General features: G+C 41.0%; 2 protein-coding genes across 2 annotated transcripts in view; one reads left to right on the top strand and one right to left on the bottom strand.

The window, feature by feature from the left end:
- Positions 1 to 3,596: 3,596 nt before the first annotated feature.
- Heatr4 (HEAT repeat containing 4) overlaps positions 3,597 to 19,916 on the bottom strand; it is a 36,091-nt gene continuing 19,771 nt past the window's right edge. Inside the window, exons 9-16 of the mRNA XM_026402646.2 lie at positions 17,989 to 18,107; positions 15,546 to 15,726; positions 14,851 to 14,920; positions 13,384 to 13,573; positions 12,691 to 12,769; positions 11,758 to 11,917; positions 10,014 to 10,072; positions 3,597 to 3,755 (exon numbers count right to left, since the gene is read on the bottom strand). Coding sequence (XP_026258431.1) covers positions 3,597 to 3,755; positions 10,014 to 10,072; positions 11,758 to 11,917; positions 12,691 to 12,769; positions 13,384 to 13,573; positions 14,851 to 14,920; positions 15,546 to 15,726; positions 17,989 to 18,107 — 1,017 coding nt within the window. The remainder of the gene's footprint in view (positions 3,756 to 10,013; positions 10,073 to 11,757; positions 11,918 to 12,690; positions 12,770 to 13,383; positions 13,574 to 14,850; positions 14,921 to 15,545; positions 15,727 to 17,988; positions 18,108 to 19,916) is intronic.
- Positions 7,893 to 11,001, top strand: Riox1 (ribosomal oxygenase 1). The gene is made up of 2 exons (XM_026401407.2): positions 7,893 to 10,076; positions 10,915 to 11,001. The coding sequence occupies exon 1, from the start codon at positions 7,929 to 7,931 to the stop codon at positions 9,885 to 9,887; it is 1,959 nt and encodes a 652-aa protein (XP_026257192.1). The 5' UTR covers positions 7,893 to 7,928; the 3' UTR covers positions 9,888 to 10,076; positions 10,915 to 11,001.

Genomic DNA, 19,916 nt, shown 5'->3' with positions numbered 1-19,916 from the left:
AGAAAAGAAAGAAAGCCCAATAATTTAAGTATATATTAAAATTCTACCATAATTTAAAAAATATTTTCTGGCCCTTCATTTGAAAAAAATATGTGGGCTGGGGATGTGGCTCAAGCGGTAGCGAGCTCGCCTGACATGCGTGCGGCTGGGGTTCGATCCTCAGCACCACATACAAACAAAGATGTTGTGTCCACCGAGAACTGAAAAATAAATATTAAAAAAATTCTCTCTCCTCCCCCCTCAATCTCTCTCTTTTAAAAAAAATAAAAATAAAAAAATTAAGAAAATATGATGGAATCTCAGAAAAATCAGAGTGACTAGCTTACACTTGACTTCTGAAAGATTCTGCTGCTGTCTTCAACAAAAAACCTCATTTTATCCAAAGACAATAAACCCTCCAAAGTCAGAAAACCTGTCTTACACTTGCTGGCAGAGTTGTAAATTCAAGGTCAGCCCAGGCAATTTAGCAAGATCCTGTCTTACATTTGCTGGCATATCCATGATCACTACTGGCACATGTATTTGTTAAATGTTTTCTGACAATAGAGATTATCAAGAAATGAGAGGGCAGGGTGGAAGAATCAAGCAATAACCAACAGGAGGTGGTAGGGGAGAGAGTAAATTCTAACAGTGCTTTTCTTCTGCTCCTCAACCCCCACTTTGCTGTTTCTCTGGTCTTTGTCTGGTCTGTTGGTGGTTTGTGGTTCGCTAAGGGGGATAACTTAGATGGAATGTGTAAACTAAGAAAACCACGAATCTTTATTGAAACATGGAAAATTTCTCTAGATCCTAAGAAACACTTGCAGGGTTCTTCTCCCACCCGCTGGGCCAGACCAAAGCTTCCAGTGAATGGTAAGATGGGAAGCAACTTACCTCATCAACCAGTGGAACTAATGAAGGCAGAAGAAAGGGAGGACTAGTGAAAAGAAGACAATGGAAATGGTCAGTGAGAAGAAAGAACTGGAAGGACAGGTAGAGTCCGTTAGGAAGGATTCATGGAATTCTGGAGCATTTTTGTCCCTATGACATTATTCTTGTGGATAGATTAGAAAAAAACACAAGGATGGGGAGGGATACCAGTCTCTCTGTCTGTGGTAAACAAACAAGCAAACCTATTTGGAAACAGGAGAGGAAAAAGAGCTGTCACTGACCCCTGCCAAGCTTATTCCTTTCTCCTGTTCTTCCTCTTACCTGGAGGTTCTCCCTCCTCCCCTCCATCTATCTCAGATCCCAGGGTTGTCCTGCTTTTCAAGGACAACCCAATCTCCCTCCTCCCCTGAACTCCTTCGGCACATCTGCTGTGTATCACACAATCCCCACTGGATTAGGCATATTGTCTGGAAAGGTTCTTGTCTGTGTGTCTTATGAAACCCCTTGTAAACTCCTCGAGGACAAGGGCCATTTCTTCTGTGGCTGTTACATCTCCCACAGTACTGATGGCCTAAGAGACCCTGTGTACCGCCTTGCTGGCTCACTTACTGTAGGGTTCAGTTCAGCTCTCTAGCTCCTGCCAGCAATGCAAAGAGTGCACAATAAAGTCCTTTCACTATTAAATTCAAAGATAGAGGGGCTGAAAAAGTACTGGTAAAGAATTATTCATTGTCTCAATTGCCTTATGGGAGCCAGATCCCAGAATCCTCAAGTTAGATGTAGAAATAACTTTGATATACTGTACGTGGATGCTCATTAGATGAAATATTTTACTTAGATGAAATATTTAAAACAGAGAATAAAAACAGATTGCATAAATTAAGAAAAGGGAAGATTTTCTGTTTTATGGCTAGCTGATATTCCTCAAAGCTCTCTCCTGGCTATGTTTCATAGCTGCTACTATATCAAAAAGTAATATTTCCCCCTATTTCCTCATGGGGGAAATATTACTTTTTATATTTCAATGACAACAACATCACTGAAAAAGAGGATGTGATTAAGGGAAAGAAAAAAGAAGAGAGGTTCACGCTGCCATTATTTTCACTGTTGAATGTTTCAATGCTTTTTAGGGTATAAATAGCAATCAATATTTAGGAAAGGAAGCTGGATTCATACTATTTTGAATTCTGGGTATCTTCTTTACCATGGCTATTTTTGGGGCTATCATGTGCTCTTAACTCAATCCTGTCTTATGATACAGTTTGCAGCTGTTCCTAAATCTTTTGCAATGTCTAAATCTTTTAAGTATTAAGTACACTGAAGCTCATGAGAATTGCTAATTGGCCTTGGGAAACTGTGGCATCATTTTCCCAGGAGCTAAATGTGTTCATACTCATCCACTCAGTATGAAGGGGGAGAGGACTGTGTTGACTTGTTTTTTTTGTTTTTTTTTTTCTCCATTATAGTCCTGTGATATGGCTTCCATGTTGACCTGTGGAAGCAGATTAAAAAAAAAAAAAAAGTCACTTGAACCATTTCTTTCTTAAATAAACAGAATTCTAGTTTGGGGTCTAGAGGGAAATCTTATAGCTTGCAAATGTATTGAGTCCTTCCTTCCTTCCTTCCTTCCTTCCTTCCTTCCTTCCTTCCTTCCTTCCTTCCTTCCTCTCTTTCTTCCTTCCTTTTGTGTGAAGCAAGCACTCCGCCACTGAGCCACAACCCCAGCCCTTTTTATTTTCAGACAGGGGCTCACTAAGTTGATGAGGTTGCCTTCGAATTCGGGATCCTGATGCCTCATCCTCCCAAGCCACTGAGATACAGGCATGTACCACTGCACTTGGCCAATATTAAGTCTTTTGATATTTCTACTCTAGTAAAATTTGGAGCTTGGACTTATATATGACCTTTGGGGTATTGAAAAGTATAGCCTGTCACCTAATGCAATCTCAGTCTTTCTTTAAATCTCTGTGTTAATGGTGAATATTAAGAAATCAAGTCAAGGGCTGGGGTTGTGGCTCAGTGGTAGAGTGCTTGCCTAGCATGTGTGAGGCACTGGATTTGATCCTCAGCACCAAATATAAATAAAATAAAGGTACTGTATCCATCTACAATAAAAAAAAGAAATCAAGTCAAGCTGAGTTCGGTGGCACACACCTGTAATCTCAGCAATTCAGGAGACTGAGGCAGGAGGATTACAAGTTGCCAGTATCACAATTTCTTGAGATCTTTGGCAACTTAGTGAGATCTTGTCTCAAAATAAAAAGGATGGGGGATATAGTTCAATGGTAAAGCTCCCCTGAGTTCAATCGCTAGTACAAAAAATCAATCAATCAATCAATCAATCAAGTAAAGTAGGTGAGTGGCACATTTCCCCTGTAATCCCAGCCGCTCTGGAGGCTATAGTGGCAGAGTTATAAATTCAAGGTCAGCCCAGGCAATTTAGCAACATCTGTCTGAAAATAAAATACAAAAAGCTGGGGATGTCGTTCAAAGGTAGAGAGCTTGCATGTGTGAGGCCCTGGGTTGAATCCCCAGTACTGGGGGGAAATAAAGAAAGATATCAAATCAATTATTAGTTTTATTTTATAAACATAGTGACAAGAAGATTGTACAATTTCAATGAAAGAGACAAAATATGACCAGGTCTGCTGCTGCTTGTGTCTTGGAGCAAGAGAAGTTTTCTAGAGACTTGATGCTAGAAAAAAATCCTCTGCGTATTTATCCAACTATTGAATGGAGGAAAGAGATTCAAATGGCCCCATTTCAATCTTTTTTTCCCGAATGGTGCGCAGATCTCTGACAAGCCGTGACTGACCTTTGTTTTTTGTGTTTTGGTATAAGGCTGGACTTCGCAACCAGGGATTCGGCTTGCGGGGCTTCAAAGGCTGCAGAGAAATAATAGCAGATGAGTATGTCAGACATGTGGTCTCATGTGAAAAGCCAGACCCAAAGTGAAAAATCTCTTTAGCTCTAGTTTGTCAGAACAGCTCTATGAATGACTAAAATCAATAAGAAGAAAGAACCTATGAGTTCAAGATCTGTCTACCTTGACCCTAGTCACAAGTCTAATGTGGCGAATAGGCCTGAATTATTCACTTGAGAAGGAATGGCCATTTCATGGTGATCCTTGAGGTTAGCTTGTGTTTTGCACATCTGGATAGAAAGAAGCTTCGTGGCAGCAATTGTGGGACATTTAAAAAACAATTTTTGTAGTTGTAGATGGACAGAATGCCTTTATTTTTATGTGGTGCTGAGGATTAAACCCAGTGCCTCACACATGCTAAGCTACAGCCCCAGCCCGAACTGTGGGACATTTTAAATCTTTTAATTTCTCCCATTTTTTTTTTCACATGAGAAATTTTTGTAGCTGTGAGAAAAGACTCTTATTCCTGGAATGTGCTGATGAGGTAGTTTCACTCAGGGTGCTCTATTTTAACCTCATAAACCAATGTAGTGATGACCAGTTTTGTGCTTGCACCTTGCATCCTCAGAAATGTAGTTCTTTTCCCCTTATTTTATTCAGGTGGTGGGGGCACTTAGGATTGAACCTAGTGGTGCTTTACCACTGACCAATATCCATAGTCCTTCCTGTTTTTTGTTTTGAGACAGAATCTCACTATGTTGCTGAGGTTCTCCCTAAATTGCTGAGGTTGGTCTCAATCTGGAGGTCCTCCTGCCTCAGCCTCCTGAATCACTGGGATTACAGGTGTGTGCCACCATGCCCAGTTGTGTATAGGTATTTCTAGTGTAAATCCAGGTCTTATTACTCAATAGAATAATGAGTAAAACATCCTCCTTGCCCTCAAATGAAATCTCATTCTGCGGCAAAAGTACAAATAGAAGCCAACTTACTCTATATCTAAATATTTAAATATTTTATAAATCAATCTAATAACATGTTGAGTAAAATACTTACCTTGATGAGGAGACCAGGTCTGAGCTTGAGTTCTCAAATTCTTTGGGATTCTTTGCCAGAATGGAGTGGCATAGGAAAGCTAATTGGTGACTCACCCATCTCTTCCCATTTCTAACTCCAACCCATACTGAGGATCTCACAGTTACACATCTGGAGACCCCAGACTGTATGTAGGTGTCTGCTACATACTCAAGCTCTGTTCACATACTCCTGCAAACAACCACCTATTGGCCTCTCTTGGAGTCCAGCTGTACACTGGCAATGCATGGGAAGACAGCCCAGTTCACCCAAACCCCAAACTGTGGGAAATTCCAGAGCTTTGGGTGCCCAGAGTGTGTGTTCTAAAAGGCAGGCAGGGTGTGGACTCTGGTAGGGCATGCCCATTTGACCCCCTGGACTTCTCGCCCTATAAGGAGGGTTGTAGCCAGTAGTAAGAACCAAGCACTCAAAAGCTAAAACCCTAGGGCAGATTCCAGGGTTTTATTGATTAGGTTATTGCCCAATAACAAGGGAACTATTATTTGAGGAAATCATAAGATGTGGGGAAAAGAAAAGGATGATTTCAGAGGAAAGTCTAGGAAGAGGAGACATTTGTACAGCATGTAGAAATGGCAAACTTGGAGGGTCCTCCAGCTTTGCAAGCAGAGAAGATCAGTACATTCCCTTGTTCACACAGAGGTGTCCTTTGTCACCTGAAACCACTCTCTTTGGAAAGGCAATTCAGTCTCTGAATGAAATATGACCTGCCTTCTTCATTTCTCTAAGGGATCCAATATCAGGGTTCTGCCAGCACATGCAGCTTGTGTGTCAGTTAAGATAAGGGCTCTCCCTCCTGCTACCCCTTCTTCTGGACTGTATTCCTGCACTAGGGCATAGGACTTGGGAGAACATTGGCTGGTTTAGGCCCCCACTCTAGCCTTTGGCCAGCAATCTTTGTGTAGAGCAATTTCTGAGCAACCTCCCAAGATGGCCTTGTCTGATATAGTTCTCACTGATCTTCCAATGCTTCCATATGCAAAATATGCAAAAATAATTGTTAATACTCATCCCTCATGGCTACCCATCCCAAATTTCAAGGACTTGCCCATCCCTATTCTACCCATCTATTCTTCCCAACTAGGCCATCCTATAGGGCTTTGCTCCATAATAATAAAGTATTATTTAGCTCTGTATGAGGCTAAGTGCCTTACCTGCATTTTTTATCCTCATAAACCCTATGGAGAAGTAGGTTCAATTATTATCTCCATTTTATAGAAAAAATAAAAAGGTATAGGAAGTCCTTTCCTTGAAGGAGTTTACAGTTGAGGAAGTTTAGAAAGGACTGTAACAAGTACATAACTCACCAATATAAAGTACAACATATTAAATTCATGTGAAAGGGTCAAAGTACTCTTGTAATCAGGGAGATGGTAGAGGCTTTGGGTAGAAGATGAAATGTGAATGGATTTTAGGGTTTTGACAAAAGATGACTGGGAGACTGCATTTATAGGGAAAGCATGAGAGAATGTGTAGAGGATGACTAGAGCAAGGAATGGCAAATAGCTTGTAGAAGTAGAGTTTAGGCTGACAGGGCATACATTAGCACTATGTGACTTCAGCACTTTATGTAAGCACAGGAGCTTGGGTTGCTTCGTGGATACATGGATAGGTTTTGACAGGGGTGATGTCTGGTTTGGGAACACAACTTGAAAAAATTAATCTTGTGGCATATATCTGTGGCATATGCATTATTAGCATATGAGAAAGAGAAAAAGAGTGAGTAAAGGTAAAGAGTTTATTTGGGAGGCTAATTGTAATAGATCAGGGTTTCTCAGCCTCAGCACTATTGGAATTATACTATTGGAATTATTGTGTAATTGTTAGTTGTGGGGGTTTTTACTTTGCATTGTGGAATATTTAGCAGCTTCTCTAGTCAGTACTTACCAGGTATTAGAAACTCCCTTCCCCCCATATGACATTGCCAAATGACCCTAGGGAGGCAAAATCACCTCCATTTGAGAACCAATAGACCATGTGGGAAATAAAGAAGGCCAGGGTGTTAAGACATGGGTAGGGGTAAAATTTAAAACCTTTGACAAGTGTTTGGATAGGAGTGTGAATGAGAAGAGGCATGTTGTAAATTCAAACAGAATAGCAAAAAAAGCCCTAGAGGCTTTGTAGTCTTATATGCTTATAATTGCTTGCACCCTTTTGGAGGGTGATTTGGTAAATAAAGCCATTTAGAGAGCAGTTTGGTAAAATCCTATTAAAAAATCACAAAAATTATATTGCCCTTTGACCCAGCAATTCTATTTCTGGGAAGTTATCTTATGTGATTCAAATGAAGATGAGTAATCTTTGTTGCTTATGTATAAAGCAACAAAGGTACATAAAGACAATAACCATGTTCTCAACAATTCCATCCTCCACCTACTAACCACATTGCCTGTTAAATGAGAAGCCCAGATTTAAGAAGTCGATTTAAGAATCAGAGGAGGTAGAGATTGAGGATTCTGGAGCAAAGTTGTAGCTAATGAAACAAAATCTCAGACAGGTGGGGAAGAAAGGGCAGATATAAAGAATGCCACAAAGAATTTACTAACTTCTTTTTCAGAGAGGATGTGACTACAAGGATTTGCAATGGAGAAAGGAGCAAGGGAAGTTGGCTGGAGGACCACCTAGGGCTTCATTCAATGATGTTATCTACAGGGTAAAAGGATCGGTTGGACTGGAATTTGTATAGAATCTCGAACTTTGCCTGAGCGCATTCTTTGAAAACAAGGATTGTTCACTTTCTAGTGGGAAGCTATTGGCGAAGATCTTTTAAAGACTCTTTTGCGAATACGCAATGTATTCAGACTACAAGCAAAGAACTAGCCAATATTCTTTCTCCTGAAGTGCCTAGCAATTTTTTTTAAATTGGTCTCTAAATATGGAATCTCTGTTAATTGTTAAGGATTCTGCCTCTGTAGTGTGAAGTCGCGCATTTAAAGAAAGTAATTTTTCTTAACTAGGGCGAGCAGGAGGAGCCCTGTAGATACGCGGTGGGCGTGGCCAAAGCAGCAGATATTCAAGGCCACGCCCCCTTCCCAGAGTGCACTGCAGCCACTGCCAGGTTGGGCTCGTTTCTCCAACTTAAGCGGCCTGGGAGAGCGGTCTCGCCATGGACGGGCTCCGGGCTAGCGCTGGGTTGTTGAGGCGCGGGAGGTTGAGGCGCCGGCGCCAGCCCCAGCCACACAGCGGGTCGGTCTTGGCCCTGTCCTTGAGGCCCAGGAAGATCCGAAGGCAGCTGAGGAGAAATATTGCGTCCCGCATGGCCGCTCTGAGGGCTCAGGCGCTGCCGAGTGAAGACTCGGAGGACTCCAGGGTGGAATCGACGGCGGACGATCTGGGGGACTCTCTGCCTGGTGGAGCAGCGGCGGCGGCCAGTCCAGAGACGGCCCGGAGAGAGCCATACGGCCACCTCGGGCCTGCAGAGCTGTTGGAGGCCTCGCCCGCCACGCGTTCCCTGCAGACCCCGCCGGCGCACTTGGTGGAGGCGCAGACCCCGCCCGCGCGCCTGGGGCCGGCTTCGGCGCCACCCGCGCGCCTGGTAGAGGTAACTGCTGCACCCACCCGAGCGGTGGACACCTCGGCTCGGCTATGTGCTTCCCAGCCCTTGGGAGCCGCTGCACCACCCTGGACTCCTGCGACGCTGTTGGGCTCTCAGCTGGAAAACGCGGGTCGGGAGCTGCCCTGGGACTCTCCGCTGCAGCGCGTCTTGGCTGAGCTGAGCCGCATCCCTAGCAGCAGACGGCGGGCGGCGCGCCTCTTTGAGTGGCTTATCGCGCCCATGCCGCCGGAACATTTCTACCGGCGCCTTTGGGAGCGGGAGGCGGTGCTGGTGCGGCGGCAGGACCACACCTACTACCAGGGCCTTTTCTCTACTGCCGATTTGGACTCCATGCTGCGCAATGAGGAGGTGCAGTTCGGGCAGCACTTAGACGCTGCGCGCTACATCAATGGGCGGCGAGAGACCCTGAACCCCCCGGGCCGAGCCCTGCCCGCCGCTGCCTGGTCTCTGTACCAGGCAGGCTGCTCCTTGCGCCTTCTCTGCCCTCAGGCTTTCTCAGCCACCGTGTGGCAGTTTTTGGCTGTTCTTCAGGAGCAGTTTGGAAGCATGGCAGGCTCCAACGTTTATCTCACGCCGCCGAACTCTCAGGGCTTTGCCCCCCACTATGACGACATCGAGGCTTTCGTGCTGCAACTGGAAGGTAGGAAACTCTGGCGTGTCTATCGTCCTCGGGTGCCAAATGAGGAACTGGCCCTGACATCTAGCCCCAACTTCAGCCAGGAGGACCTTGGTGAGCCTGTGCTGCAGACTGTGCTGGAGCCCGGAGATTTGCTCTATTTTCCTCGCGGCTTCATTCACCAGGCTGAATGCCAGGATGGAGTCCACTCTCTGCACCTCACCGTGTCCACGTACCAGCGGAATACCTGGGGCGACTTCCTAGAGGCCATACTCCCTCTGGCTGTGCAGGCCGCAATGGAAGAAAATGTAGAATTTCGGAGAGGTCTACCTCGAGACTTCATGGATTACATGGGGGCCCAGCATTCGGATTCTAAGGATCCAAGAAGAACCGCTTTCATGGAGAAGGTACGGGTCTTAGTTGCCCGTCTGGGACACTTTGCTCCTGTCGATGCTGTGGCTGACCAGCGAGCCAAAGATTTCATCCATGATTCACTACCCCCCGTGTTGACTGATAGGGAGAGGGCATTAAGTGTTTATGGGCTTCCAATTCGCTGGGAGGCTGGAGAACCTGTAAACGTGGGAGCCCAGTTGACAACAGAAACAGAAGTCCACATGCTTCAGGATGGGATAGCTCGCCTGGTGGGTGAAGGGGGCCATTTATTTCTCTATTACACGGTGGAAAACTCTCGTGTTTATCATCTGGAGGAACCCAAGTGCTTGGAAATATACCCCCAGCAAGCTGATGCCATGGAACTCTTGCTTCGCTCCTACCCAGAATTTGTAAGAGTAGGGGATCTGCCTTGTGACAGTGTGGAGGATCAGCTTTCCTTGGCAACCATGTTGTATGATAAGGGGCTACTGCTCACCAAGATGCCTCTAGCTCTAAACTAGTTTCTTGTTGATTGTTGGAAACAAAGCAGTAGTGATTTTCCACTACCACTGCCACCAGTTCACTTTTTTTTAAAACTGGCGTTCTTACCTTCATAACCATCAGTATGGTCACATTTACTTATTTACCTTTATGACTGCTTCAACGTCACAAATCTCAGACAGTCTTCTAGAAGGAACCACTTCATCTAGGTACAAAAGTAAAAAAATGGAGGAGGAAAATGAGCTATTTCTACAGAAGTAACCTTAATGCCTAATCATTTTAGAGCACCAGCTTCATCCTCCTCTGGCTTCAGTGTGTTGTGTAGCACTGGCTATATCATTCTGCTTGAGACATTAGAAGTTTTTGTTTGGAAGTTATATCTTTCATTTGAGTTCTCTTTCATCAAATGGTGTGTGGGGGAGGGCAGTTGGGATCAGTATTCTGTTTTCTTATTAAGTTTGTATGAACATTAGAAGAGTTATTAAAGTACCAAAGAATGTTTCCCTTTTCTGAGGCTAGATTCTTATGTGGCTTGGTTTGAAGAAATGTGGGATGTGGGGATGGGGCAGATAAAATCTATAATGGTTGAGATGAAAAGCAACTTGGAGTGATTGCAGAATATAAAATGTAGAATGTTAAACTTTTTAAAGAGAGGGCTAGGGGTATAGCTCAGCAGTGGAGTACATGTGCACAAGGTCCTGGATTCAGTCCCCAGCACCACATGCACACAGATTCAGTAAAGAAAAAAATTGCATTTGATTGGGGACCTTTCTTTAACTTTGGAAGTATTTTACTCGTTTTAATTACAGTACTTGAACTCCAAACAGCACAATCCTAGTAGAAAAGTCATTTTCCACTATCAGGGTCAACTAAGAGTATGTATCCTACTCATTGCTTGCTTGAATCAGTGGCTGGCTCTGCTCCCTAAAGGGCAGCATGTCACCTACTTGTGCCTTCACAGTCCTTTATCAACCAACTTATAGCAAACTGGCCTGGAGGGAAGGCTGGTGTTCAAGTTACTTTCCACTCTCATTTTTTTTCTGGCAGTTGGAAGAAACTTCCCAAAATCTGGCAAGTGAATATTCTCTCATGGTTGGTGGAAAAGAGCCTGATGTACCAGAAAGAGCCTTGGAACCAGAAGACCTGGGTTTGGGGTGGTAGCTGTTAGGCAGCTGGCTGAGTGATCTGAGGCTGCTGCTACACTCGGACACACAGATTTTGTAAGTATATTTTGGTACAGCTTGATATCTGCACCCTTATCATTTAGATTGTGTCTGGAACTCTTAAGATTCTGTCATTATATCTGGCAGTTTCAGTTTTTTAAGGTTGAGAACTTTTATAATCTTTTTCTAAAAGTTACAAAAGCAAAGATGTATATAAAATAAAAATGATAGCTCCCCTTCAACTTACTTTTCAGAGGTAATTTTGTGGTGTGTGTGTGTGTGTGTGTGTGTGTGTGTGTTTGTTTGTTTGTTATTAGGGATTTCGCCCAGCCCTTTTTATTTTATTTGGAGGTGAGGTCTTGCTAAGTTGGCCTAGGCTACCCTCCAATTTGCCATTCTCTTGCCTTAGCCTCCCAAGTAGCTGGGATAAAAGTGTGCTATCATGCCCAGCTAATGTATCCTCATGCCCTTTATTTGACTTTTTTCAGTCAGTTCAAATAAAGCTATATGTCTCCCCCCCCCAAAAAAAAAAAAAAAAGAGACAGAAAGTGAATAAAAACCTGTCAGGAATAATAGGAAGACCCAATAGTTGGTAACCAAGAAGGGGGGAGTAAGACTTTGCTGACTTTTGCCTCACAGGGCTCCCAACTAAGTCCCAAAACGTCTAGATCCTGGAATGGGTTTATTAAAGGAGTCAAAGCATAGGATTCACCCCTAGGAAACTTACTCTGAAAAGTTTCTTGAATAAAAGTTTGGAGTGTCAGTGGTTCTTTCCCCTTTTTGGGTTGTGAGTAAATATGTTTTGCTTCATCCTTCACTTTTCTTACGGCCATCTCCATTGTGAATATTTTCTGTGTCAGCAAGTCTTTTTGGCTTAGTGATTCAATCTAGATTTGAATAAATAATGTTTTTAAAAAATATATTAGGCAGTAAGTCATCAAAAAGTATTAATAAGGTTAGCTATTGTATCATGCTTATTTGTATTAGGTGATCTATGAATATCTGAGAATGTTGTTCTCTTGTGCTATTGAATAGAAATTTTTGCACCTGCTAATGAAAATGGTTGCTTCAGCTATTAGGAGGACATGATGAGCCTGTTAAGAGATGCTGCTTGGTATGAAGTTGGTTTTGTCAACTACCTTTTTAACATTCTTTTCTATCCCTTCATTTCATCTAAGAGCTTTGAAAAGCTAGAGCAACCCTTTCAGTTACAGAGTTCCTTTGGTGAAAGAGCCCAGATTAGAAATTAAGGAAAATTGAGGAGGAAAAAGAAAATCTAGAAGGCTCAGTTTAGTCCCTCTTCTTTCTTTATGCCTATATGCAAAAAAGAGAGAACACTTTGGGTTTAAGGGATGGTGGAGGCGGGGAGGGAGAAGGGAGGGGATCAGTAAAACAAATAATAGTAAACCCTGATTTTGAGGGCTACTTGATAAAGACTACCAGAATTTTTGTTTTGTTGTCTTTTTATTATTAGGATTTTATAACCCAATTCTGCAGAGATGTTTTGTATCTTCATACAATATAATATATGTGTCTGGAGTTGTAGAAAGTATGTCTGTGATAGGGGAAAGCATATGTACATGCTTAGGGAGAAAAAGGATTTGAGGAACTCTTGAGAGCTCTGAATTTTCTTTTGAAAACACTGCTTGAATTTTCTTACCCTGTTCTTGATTTCCTGAATCATTTCTTGGTTTCCTTCATTTTCTAAGTTGAGTATCTTCATTGCATGATAAATTTCCCTGAAAGAAGTACTTTTTAGTGGTTATACCCTTACAGCGTGGAGGTGGAAAATATGGAACTTAGAATTAGTCAAGAATCTTAAATTCCAGTCTTAACTACAGTTTTGCTGAGCCACCTTTGAAAAAAATGGTATGATACAGCTTATATAGATATGGTGCAGTTTTTGAAATGATATATTTGAAGGTACATGTATTTCGTGCCTTTATGATAGATCCTACCTAAAAGTAATCTCATTGTCTCTATAATGTAGACTGTCATCTGCATTTGATTCTTGAAAAATGGGCTAAAAGTTTAAGTGTCTTCCCCAGGCTCAAATACCTATTACACGATAGAACTGGAACTTAAACCCTAGTGTGATTTTTTTTTTTTTTTGTATTCTAAAATAGGCACTTGATAAATATTAGTTGAATTTATGAATAACCCAGAAATCACCTGCAGGAGAGAACATGAACTTGCCAATCTATCTTAGGCTGGATTTTTGGGTAAGTAGGTGATTGGCACATTACCTTTTCCACTATGAAGAGTGAAAGGCAGAGAAAATTTTTCAGTGAAAAATAATGGGAGAGTTAGCAGTTGAGGAAGCTATGGCAGAGACCAGAGATTTAGTGCTTACTTTAAAACAGCCTCATGTTCCTCCAGGAGCAGCACATCTAGGAAGGTATCCCTGACATGGGCCCCTTGAAGTTTGAGGGCTAGGATGCTACGGCAAGCTTCTAGTCGTACACCTGGTGACTCTTCATAGTGGATAGCCCAGAGCAGGAGATCAGTCAGTTGGGGACTTGCTTCCCCAATCTGTCCCAAAGCTGCAGAGATGAGAGAGCAGCATGTTTCACTGTCACTGAAGCCTGAGTTGGCTGTATCCTAGCATCCAGAAATAAATTGAATATTGCAAACATCTTCCCTTTTGTATGGCAGTCAATCACCATTAGAATTTTAAGGTTTAAAATTTAATGTTTAGGGGCTGGGGATGTGGCTCAAGCGGTAGTGTGCTCGCCTGACATGCGTGCGGCCCAGGTTCGATCCTCAGCACCACATACAAACAAAGAAGTTGTGTCGGCCAAAAACTAAAAAAAAATTAAATAAATAAATATTAAAAATTCTCTCTCTAAAAAAAAAAAATTAATGTTTAAAAAAAACATAGACACATACACAAAGAAAAAGTAATACTTCTTTCTAAAAATAACTTTTTAGAGAACTGTGGATGTAGCTAAGTGGTAAAGCCCTTGCCTAGCATGCGTGAGGCCCTGTGTTTGATCCCCTGCACTATCCAAAAAATATGTAACTTAAAAAGTATTTGGCATGGGCCTGGGGATGTGGCTCAAGCGGTAGCGCGCTCGCCTGGCATGTGCCGGGTGCTGGGTTCGATCCTCAACACCTCATAAAAATAAAAAATAAAGATATTGTGTCCACCTAAAAAAAAAAATAAATAAATAATACATATTAAAAATATATTTATAAAAGTATTTGGTATGGATTGGATTAAGGTATTATCGCTAAAGGATTCTTATGCAAGGGCTGTTTCATCCCATGCTTGCCCATTAGGATATGAACATAGTGTAATTTGCCTATTTAGGGATGAAATGTGGGACAGATAACTTGGAAGATCAGCCTAATCAAGGCAGAGAGAGGGGGAAGGGAGGTGCAATTATTTCACTTACCAGATTTGGTTATGCTAGAGACCTACCAAAGACTGCCAATAAGAGAAGCAATGCAAAAGATCCTAAAGAGAAACTCGGAATATCAGAGGGCATCGTCTGACTTTTGCAAAGTGCTATAGTTGAAACCTCCAGGGAAAGCAAGATGTATCAAACAGTAAATAACTATTTGGAACTTTGTGTTGTTGGTAGGAACTGTCTTGCTTCCCTTTGCTTTAACAAGTCATTCATAGATCTAGATTTGGGATTCTTGATTAAAAATTAAGATGAGGAAGAGTATTTTTTTCTTCCTCATGCAAGGAACTTCTGAGAAGCTAAGATCATTCTTCCCTACATTCCAACCCAATTACTAGAGAGCCTTTAGGCATCATCTATATTAGCACAGGAGACAGTATTTAAAGTTGGGGCCATAATTTCTGTAGTACCTCGAATGGCAAAAGCCTTGATTTTCCAGTATGGATCTTGGTGCATCAGATTCACGAGGCATTCAAACACCTGGGATGGATAAGAAGCAGTATTGAAAGGGGAGAACCAAAACAAGAATGGACCAGAAACCAGGAGCCCACTTATTTACAAAGTGCTTTAACTGAAAAATGACCTATCAATTCTAGGGACAAACAAGCTGGAATTTTAACTTACCAGCCTATACACGGTGTATTAGTTGGATTATCTGCTTTTTGGATTGATTTTTCTCAACCCACAGATCTATGGCCATACAGACTTTGTGTGTGGGGGGTGCTGGGAATTGAACCCAGAGCCTCACACATGCTAAGCATGGGTTCTACTGCTGAGTTATACCCTAGTCCCAGACTTCTTATGAATACCCAATCAGATTTTCCCCTAATAACTTGGGATTAAAACTCCATTCACTGGAATTGATCCTAAAGCCCATCAGCACCCAGATATTGAGAAGCTAGTTAACAGGATTCAGAGGTATGCTCTAGAGTGAAGATTGGACTAGCTGGGAGCTAAAAGGTCCTCCATACTGATTGATATGACTTCTTGATTCTGAAGTCTCATTTAGTGTCCCCACAGAAAGAGAGTATACTGTGCACAAGAGGGGAAGGTAGGCCTTCTTCAAGTCTATCAGGTAAGATGAGAACGTGTTTCCTTTACTTACCATCTTGTTGCGGATCTGCAGGGCACCAGCTGCCAAACAGGCTGCCTGCCGAACTGCTATGAAATCATCAGAGAAACAGCGCAGAAAGCTTGGGAGAAGCTTGGCGGTCATGAGCTTGAGCCCACCTATCAGGTAGAGGGCTTCTACACGCTTCTGGGGATTTCCTAGACCCAGCTTAATCCTATAAGGCACAAGTTGCTTTTATTTCCCCTCCTTAAACTTCCAGTGCCGCCCACTCATCCATTCACCCTCAGGATAAATTTTTAGCTCTGTAGACTCTGTTATCCAGCCCCATCCTGGCACTCAACTGTGCTGAATGACAGAATTAAGTGTCAACTTTCACCCCTTGTGACAGGTTCTCTCTTGCATTGCTATCACATGTGTGATGCATAGTTCAGCAATTGACTCCCAGCCCAGAATGACAGTCTTACCCATTCTCCGTGAAATGGCCTTCTCTTGCTCATACTGAGTAATCAATTTTTCTATGGCAGTCTTGGTATATGCCATTTGTTCTAGTTTTAAATATGATATAGTATTTTATTTTATTTTTTATTTTTTTCCCAAGGGAAATAATAGTTTGCTTTATTTTAAAATAGCAACTTCCTTACATTGGAGCACTAGCCAAAATTCAATACTGATGCAAATATAAATTTCTTAGGAGCCCAAAATATGTGTCAGGTTGGTTTTCTGAATTTCTTAAAAGGCAGAATTTTTAAACCATATCAAACAATTAGAAACAATATCTATCAACAGCATGCCACAGTTTAAACCTAAGCCAAATAACCAAACTATGTAAGTTATCTCAAATAATTTTTGTTAATATTTAGGAGAACAATAAACATTTTTAGTAACTTAAAGTGTCTTTCTACTTATCTCCTAATCCTTCCAGGAAGTATAACTTTTCTTCACTAGATTTAAATTTTAAAAAATTCAAATATTTACTCATGGTAAGAAATTCTGGCATTAACTATTAGCTGAATTTATCACAAATAGAAAATCATGAAAGTTTATTGAGCACTTACAAATGACCTTATAAGCCCTAGATGAGAAAGGCAGTTCTCTGCTTTCCAATAACACCTAAGGATTACATTGCATAATATTAATTCATCAGAACAGCATTCTGACCAATGATAAATAATATATAGGAAAGTCATAGTCCTACTTAATAATGTTTCATTATAAATATTTTGACCAATATTGAAAATTTTTAAACTCCATTATGCTGACATTTCCAGAAGTATTATCAACTTAGCAATGAGTCATTTTTATGATGCCATTTATTAAACTGAAAATTAAGAAAGATGGCATATCTGGTTTATATTTAAGTGATTTAATTCAATAATTCAATCTGTCACAACTTGAAAAGTACATTTGTTTCCTCAGCATTGGATGCAATGAGGTACAAGCAGCCGTCCTGGTTCTCAACTTCCCTCTAATGGAAAGCATATGGAATTGCAGCAGTGAACATCAACTGGTTCCTATTCAAAGCTCCACTTCAAAAATGAGAATCTAAGATAAAAGTTCTATTAGAGGCAAGAAGATTCTAATCTCAAATATTTTATTCCAACAACTTACATTATACCAGCTGACCCATACTGAATAGTAAATGCTCACTGAAAACAAATGAAGATAACAATACCCTCATTGTCATTCATTGATAATTTTTTAAACTGTTTTATATCCAAATATATGTATAAAAAACAGTTGTACAGATAAATTAGTGTTAAGAATTTTAAAATGCACAGTAAAATCCACAAATGTCCTTTCTATGATCTGAAATCTTACAAATATTTTCAAGATCGGAGGCTTCAACATCCTGGCTAAATGTGAAAAACATGTCAGAATTCAGTATGTTATAGGAGGCTCCAGAACTGACCATCTCATAAAAGCAAAACAAAGTTATGGTGCTTCCATTATTGCTTAATCCTCTACGTTAAAAAGTACACCTTTGAATACTAAAGCCAGGTATTTACTAAACAGTGTTGTTTTCTACTAGCCAAATTCAGCCCTCCCAAACCAGCTGAACCAGGAGTTTTTTTCAGCTCATTGTCCATTAGGAGTTTGAAACATTTTCAATTAAAGCCTTCATTTTTCCTGTAGACTTCAACATATGTGGTCCAAACAATGCTGTCTCTGAGGTGGCCTCTGATGATATAGTATTTTAAATTAAGCATTTGTGTATCTTGCCTGTGTTCATCAGAATTGTGTCATACTTCGAACTCTCTCAAATACCCAAAGTATTGCCTCACATTAGTGGGCACCTGGTGCTTCTTTCCATAGCCATATTGCTAGTTTCTTTAGGGACTTTTCTTTTAGGGACTTTTCATAGCTGGACCTATTACTATGCTGAGCATACAGAGGAGCTCAACAAATGCTCGTTAGATCCCAGGGTTCCTAAACACTTCTAAGAATAGAAGAGTTTCTCTTGTTGACTAGATCTTACCTGATTGTGTCATGTACTTCTTTCCCAAAGCTCATTTGCCCCAGTGTTTGGGCAGCTGCTTGCCTCACTTCATTATTCCAGTCATCCCACATAAGCTGGATCAACTTACGTTTCATATCCTGTAATCAGGTGTAATTGGCTATTATTTATTGAACATGAATTTTGTACTTGATATTGTGCTTCCCCCCCACCCCTTAATCTTTTGAACAATCCACTGAGGCAGATGTTATTTCCATTTACAGATGACACAATAGAGGCTCTGGTAAGTGCTAGAGCCAGGACTCAAATACAGGTCTGTTTCTGACACTCACCCTCTGAAATTCTGTATAGTGTCAGAATGTCAGGACCAATAGGATCTTTGTGAGAGACTTAAAATTTGAAGTAAACAACTCATCCCTGTTTGCCTGGGACTTGCCTAATTTTAGTACTGAAGGTTTCATGTTCTGGACAAACCAGAATAGTTGATCACTCTATCAGCATATTTCTCAGAAGGAAAAGAACAAAGATTGCTACAATTTGTTAATGATGGTATACATGTGCCCAAAGCTATTCTTGTCTGCAACATCTCACTTTTCTACCCCTACTCGATGTTTTCCTACTCTTTAGGATTTAGCTCAAAAAGTACCTCCCAAGTGAAGTCTTATCTATCTCTGTGAGCATAGGGAACTACCATTATACCTTACAGCTGCTTTTGTTTTAGCTATTTATATAACACTTGCCAAGCAAAAATATATTGTCTTTGCATCCACAATGTCTAGAGACTATAGGATACCCAGAAACTGCTTGTTTAGTGAATGAGTGAAAGAACTTATATACATACTGCCTTTCATAATTACAGCAGTCTGCCATGAAATTCTCATCACCTTTATCTTGTACATTGCTAGCTCTGATTGTTTGTGTATTTGGGGTTGGTAATCCTGAATGACAAATTCCAATAATGGGAATGTGCAAATGAATTCAGATATTGTAACAATGCAGGTTCTGACTGGTTAGACCTGAGGTGAGATTTTGCATCTCTATAGCAAGCTCCCCCGTGATGCAGCAAGATACTCCTGCACTTGAGGCAGAATTAACTCAGTCTTTTAGGTTGTACGCATGTATGTATGTGTAACAGTGAATCCCAATATTATGTATAATTATGCACTAATAATTTTTTTTAAAAAAATTGTGACAACCCAAACAGACAACAGCAAAGAATTAAGCCATTTCAAACATCATCAAGCAATTATTCTGAATGGCCTGATGTATGTTTTCCATATCAAAATATGAGGAGTAAGAAAATGGAGGCTGTTTACTTCTAGTAGGAATGGCAGTGTAATCCTGGGCCATTCTGGAAAAGATCCTATTTGGACAGCTAATAATTTGAAAATAATGGTAAAAAGGAGGTCAGGGTTTCCCTTGCCTAGAATCTCCTCTCCAGTTGTAGAAATTTAACAGATAAATTCAGTCCACACTAATATTTCTCTCTGAAATGTTTTTAAAAAATACTTTACCAAAAAAAAGTACTTTACATTTATTGCTTGCTCTCGAATATTTGTGCTTGTTTGTCTTGTTGCTTCCAACTGCAATATCGGTTTTTTGAAAGCAGGGATCATATTTTATATGTGTGTTAAACACTCAAAGAAACTGCACAAACATTTAGTTGGCTTGTTGTGTCCTTTTTTTTTTTTTTTTAACTCAGTGCTTCTCAAACTTTTGAAGAATCAGTGTTAGGGCTGAGGTGGGATGGAAAAATGTCATTAACTGATACTTTTATAAACTCCATTGATACTGAGCAGTGTCAGAATACTATAAGTTTCTAAGCTCTTCCTCTTAGCTTTTGTGCTTTATTGTGGCTGTATTACACAGATTGTGGATTGCCACCACACTGATAAGAAGTAGTTTAAGTCACAGAATGACATGTTGATATTTGAAGATAATTATGACTA

The sequence above is a fragment of the Urocitellus parryii genome, chromosome 6, assembly GCF_045843805.1.
Source record: "Urocitellus parryii isolate mUroPar1 chromosome 6, mUroPar1.hap1, whole genome shotgun sequence".
NCBI classification, from domain to species: Eukaryota; Metazoa; Chordata; class Mammalia; order Rodentia; family Sciuridae; genus Urocitellus; species Urocitellus parryii.
The sequence above is the reverse complement of the archived record's forward strand: the minus strand, read 5'-3'. Positions and strand labels throughout refer to the sequence as shown.